We start from the raw sequence: 4,523 nt of genomic DNA on the forward strand, positions 1-4,523 counted from the left end.
ATAAAAAGTCCATAAAGTGCAATCCGTTATATCACCAGTCGACAGGGAAATGACAATTGTATAAACAATATACTATGGATTGTGAGATGTAGTAAATAGTACAGCAATGCATTCCCAACTATTAAAGTTGTGTAGAGAGAGAATTGTGGTGTATGTGGTGGGGTGGGTATAAATTGGAGGAATATTTTTTTTCGGCCCGTCCTCACTAGAACAGCAAGCGGTACGTTGTTAATTATTGTATTGTGTATTAAGTGGAATACTTCAAATTGTCTTAGCGTGCATGCTTAAAGTGATTCTCAATTGTAGCGGGTCCAGGAAAAATGAGGCCCTTTAAAAAAGTTATATATATATATATATCTTCATTACCTAGAGATAAAATTAGGGTATACAAAATGCAAAAAGTAGTCAAAACGCATAACAGAACATAACTTTTTTTTTTTTTTTTTTTACAATATTATATGCTTATTATTTTTAATTAACGAAATGTCAATCTTCATCTTTATAACAGAAGATACAATACAACAATCTTCAAGATACAGTATAATCTTCACGTATAAAGGATTGTCACCTTTAAAACAGTCCTTTTCGTGTAGGAACAAGCAATGCAGAAATACATGGTTAGCATATTAATTTAATCTTTTTTAGGCTATATATGTTAACTCAACTAATGTAATGTAAATAACTGGATAATTACTATCCAATAAATAATAAGTAAAAAATGTCAAATAAATGTATTGATTAGAGTTGCCATAGACTAAAGATTTTTGTAGTCAACTAGTAGTAATTTATTTAAGCAATTAGTCGACTAATCGCACGTTTATATTAATTAAATACTGGGTGCATGCATGGTAGGCTATAGCTCAAGCGCACGCATACATCTTGCTGCAAAGCACCAGCAAAAGTAGGCTAATTATAATAAATGTGTCTGAAAAAATAAAGAGGCATTTTAATTGTTTAAAGTGTTTTTTTTAAATCCGTGTCTGCAAACATATCTCCATCTCCGCTGCGGATGCGCCTTAGAGAGAAATTAACCTTTACGGATTACATAATCAGACACTTTCGATTTGAACTTGTTCATTTAAAAGTAGCCATTTCAAGCTATGTATATTCCTCAAGTCTGACTGTGAGGCAGTAGGGCCTATACACTGTTTCAGTTCATTTTTGAGACGCGCTCCAGTTCACGGAGATCATGCGGCTGATTGTTTTCTTTTATTTTACAAAAGCACAATGTTTTCTTGTTATTGTGAGTTTACAGCTATTACAGGCTATTTTAAGTTGTTTCCACTGTTGATAGGAAAGTGTTCGCGCCCGCGCCTCCGTGGCATGCAGCAAGCGCGCTCCACACTTCGCACAAACACTTGGAAATGCGTCAAAATCTTGTGTTTATATGTGATAATCTTATATTATGACTGACATTTGACGAATTGCTTTGTTCCCTTTTAGGATAAAAGCGTCTTCTAAATATGTAGCCTAGACTAGCCTGATATTAATGATAATTATTATTATTATTTGCGTTTATACCTAACTATAAATGAGTTAAATCATCCCAAATGTTTACAACTACGTTATTTTGTGTTGGTTAAGAGACTCCTAGTGGTTAATAGTAGGCTACATACATGCTTTTTATGATTTCTTGATAAGTAGGCTATCTGTGGATATGTTGACAAGAAACAATGGTAAACAAATATTTTAACATGAACATTTGTGTAAATTCATATTTACTATTTGGAATAAAAGCTATACATAGGCAAGGTAAAATCACTTAATTGCTAATAAAATACAACTGAAGATCAGTGGGAAAAAATAATAAAGAATGAGTGTGTGGAATGTGCTGGAAACCGCCCTTGCAGCAGACTATGGCAGACGCAGACGAGACGTTCGGCACACGAACGAGGGATGTGGCAGACGCAGACGAGACGTTCGGCAGACGCAGACGTCACGTTCGGCACACGAACGAGTGATGTGGCAGACGCAGACGTCACGTTCGGCACACGAACGAGTGATGTGGCAGACGCAGACGAGACGTTCGGCAGACGCAGACGTCACGTTCGGCAGACGCAGACGTCACGTTCATTGAGACGAGTGCATGTTGCAAAGTCATATTAAAGAGCCGATCGGAACGCCATAACTCTCGAATCGCTCTCGCGGTACTTTGATGGCACACGTCACAGTCACGTGGCGTCGGCGCTGGATCAAGTCGGACAAAATTTCTAACCGGCATGCACTGCTTCAAGTCAGCCGCCAATCGGTCTAAGCAGAGCTGCATGAAGTCGAACAAGCCTATTGTCAAAAAAATTAGGAGTCCTAAAGTTACGAGTGACACGCCCATTATTTTTAGGAGTTGCTCCTAAATTCGCCAGTTAGGAGCTACTTTTAGCCTTAAAATTCTTTGTGAATACGGCCCCTGAACATCTTCCAACCCTAATCAAACACACCTGAACTTACTAATAAAGGTCTTCAAGGTTAGGCTATTAAAAAGCTACAGGCAGGTGAGTTTCATCAGAGTTGGAGATGCCCTGCCCACGCCCCCATGGATCTTTAAAAGCACTCTAAACCATTTTTACAGCGATTTGTGTTGTGGGTTTGAGCAGGTGATTTGAGATTGCTTCAGCGCATCTTCCAGCAGAGTTCATTGTGAGATCACGGGTCAAGAGGATGACGGTTCGAGTGTACTGCACCTTGAGTGCTGTTTTATTGTGTCTGTCTGCATGCTTGAGCACAACAGATGCTCAAGTCAAAGGTGAGAAGATATTTTAACTTTATTATGAAGCTCGAAGAAATGCGCAAGTGCCTTTTAAAGGGGTCCTTGATTAGGAATAATTTTATTTTTTTATTTTTTTTTTTTTACTTAAGTTGGTGTGTAATGTTGCTATTTGAGGATAAACCACATCTGCAAAGTTACAATGCTCAAAGTTCAATGCAAAGGGAGACTTTTTCTTTTACAGAAATTGCTTTTTAATGACCACAACAAACGGCTGGTAGGGACTTCAAGCTTTTTCCCGGGATGGTGACGTCACGAACCCTAAAATTTACAAAAACCTTTCCCTCAGGAACATGCAATAAAGGGGGTGAGACCATGTTGGGCTGCTTTAGTATTAAAGTAAACTTTGAAGTAAAAAGACTGAACTACGGTTACTAACAACTTCCAAGACTTGACTTTTTTTTCTTTTTTTTTTCTTTTCTTTTTTTTTTTACAATGAATGAGAATTTCAGCATTCAGTGATATGGTGTCTGTATAACAGCAAAACCAGGAGAGTGTTCAAGCTAAATTTACTTTATTATAGAGTGTGGGGCAGCTTTCTCATTGTCTTTTCAGTTTCGTTCAATTTCAAAAGTACCTGAATTCTACCCATATCCCTGTTTAAAGCCCAGGATGGCTTTACAAAATGAATAAAGATGAGTAGTGCTTAAAATGCAACTCAGTCTGTAAGACTTGCTATTCCTGCTTTGAGAGTTTTGTGCTGTATGTCTTAGACCGAATGCTGCTAAATGGATTGACTAAAGTTGACCATCTTTATCCATGCAGTGAAGCCTGGGGCTGAACCGTCGAAGCCTGCCGCTGAACCACTGAAGCCTGTGCCTAAACCTGCGCCAAAGCCTGCTGTTGAACCACTGAAGCCTGTGCCTAAACCTGCACCGAAGCCTGCCGCTGAACCACTGAAGCCTGTGCCTAAACCTGCGCCAAAGCCTGCTGTTGAACCACTGAAGCCTGTGCCTAAACCTGCACCGAAGCCTGCCGTTGAACCACTGAAGCCTGTGCCTAAACCTGCACCAAAGCCTGCTGTTGAACCATTGAAGCCTGTGCCTAAACCTGCACCAAAGCCTGCCGGCAAAGCCTGCTACCAAGCCTGCCGCCAAACCATCAAAGCCTGTGTCGAAACCTGCTACAAAACCTCCAGAGGCGGCACTTCTACTGCCAGAGACTGTGCCAAAGCCTGCCGCCAAACAAAAAAAACCTGTTTCAAAGCCTGCCGCCATTCCCCAAAGCATCCAGTGTGTGCTGAAAATGGTCATGGAAAGTGTAGATTCAGAGTTCCTTCCTAACACATACTGAAGTACTTCTACAGATCAAATCAGTGCTTTATTCATATGGCATGTTTATCACCAAATAAATCTCTATTTTTGTGAATTGTCTTTCTACTTTATTTTTCTCTCACATGAAAAAGAGAATTGCTTTATTGTAGAGTTGGTGGCTGTGTTCGAAACCACCCCCTTATATAGGAGAAAACGGTACATGAAAAGAGTAGCATGTCTCGAAAACTTAGGTGAGAAATCCTCGGTTGGCCTACTCCACTGCGTCTGCCCAGATTCTGAAGTGCTCATAGACATATACTTTTCTATCCCAGCCTTGCCAGGAGGCCACAGGAAGGATGTGTCATAAGCAGACATAGTGACGTGGGAGTTTTCAATGAGTATTATAAACAAAAAACACAGTTCCTTGAGTTAAAATTGCATGTGTTGAACTACTGTAGAGTAAACTGATGAATTGTTGAAGGTGTAGAGACCCTAGAGTAAGGTTGGGA

General features: G+C 39.8%; 1 protein-coding gene across 2 annotated transcripts; it reads left to right on the plus strand.

Annotated features, from left to right (window-relative positions):
- The first annotated feature begins 2,517 nt into the window (after nt 1-2,517).
- On the plus strand, nt 2,518-4,127 carry LOC311087109 (uncharacterized protein). 2 transcript variants are annotated; one of them, XM_084120352.1, is made up of 2 exons: nt 2,518-2,740; nt 3,527-4,127. In XM_084120352.1, exons 1-2 carry the CDS (start codon nt 2,656-2,658, stop codon nt 4,042-4,044), a joined length of 603 nt encoding a protein of 200 aa, XP_083976478.1. In that variant the 5' UTR covers nt 2,518-2,655; the 3' UTR covers nt 4,045-4,127. The 2 variants fall into 2 exon arrangements, with proteins under 2 accessions (XP_083976478.1, XP_083976479.1); XM_084120353.1 differs by lacking the exon at nt 2,518-2,740 and adding an exon at nt 2,865-3,068 and having other exon boundaries at nt 3,527-4,108.
- Nucleotides 4,128-4,523: the final 396 nt, after the last annotated feature.

This window comes from Abramis brama (genome assembly GCF_963993115.1).
Source record: "Abramis brama genome assembly, chromosome: 7".
Classification (NCBI taxonomy): domain Eukaryota; kingdom Metazoa; phylum Chordata; class Actinopteri; order Cypriniformes; family Leuciscidae; genus Abramis; species Abramis brama.

Bases quoted from the DNA above. Each gene is read 5' to 3' on its own strand.
- LOC311087109 (XM_084120352.1), top strand. From the start codon at position 2,656: ATGACGGTTCGAGTGTACTGCACCTTGAGTGCTGTTTTATTGTGTCTG. The intron at 2,741-3,526 runs GTGAGAAGATAT...TTATCCATGCAG, and splicing joins AACAGATGCTCAAGTCAAAG to TGAAGCCTGGGGCTGAACCG.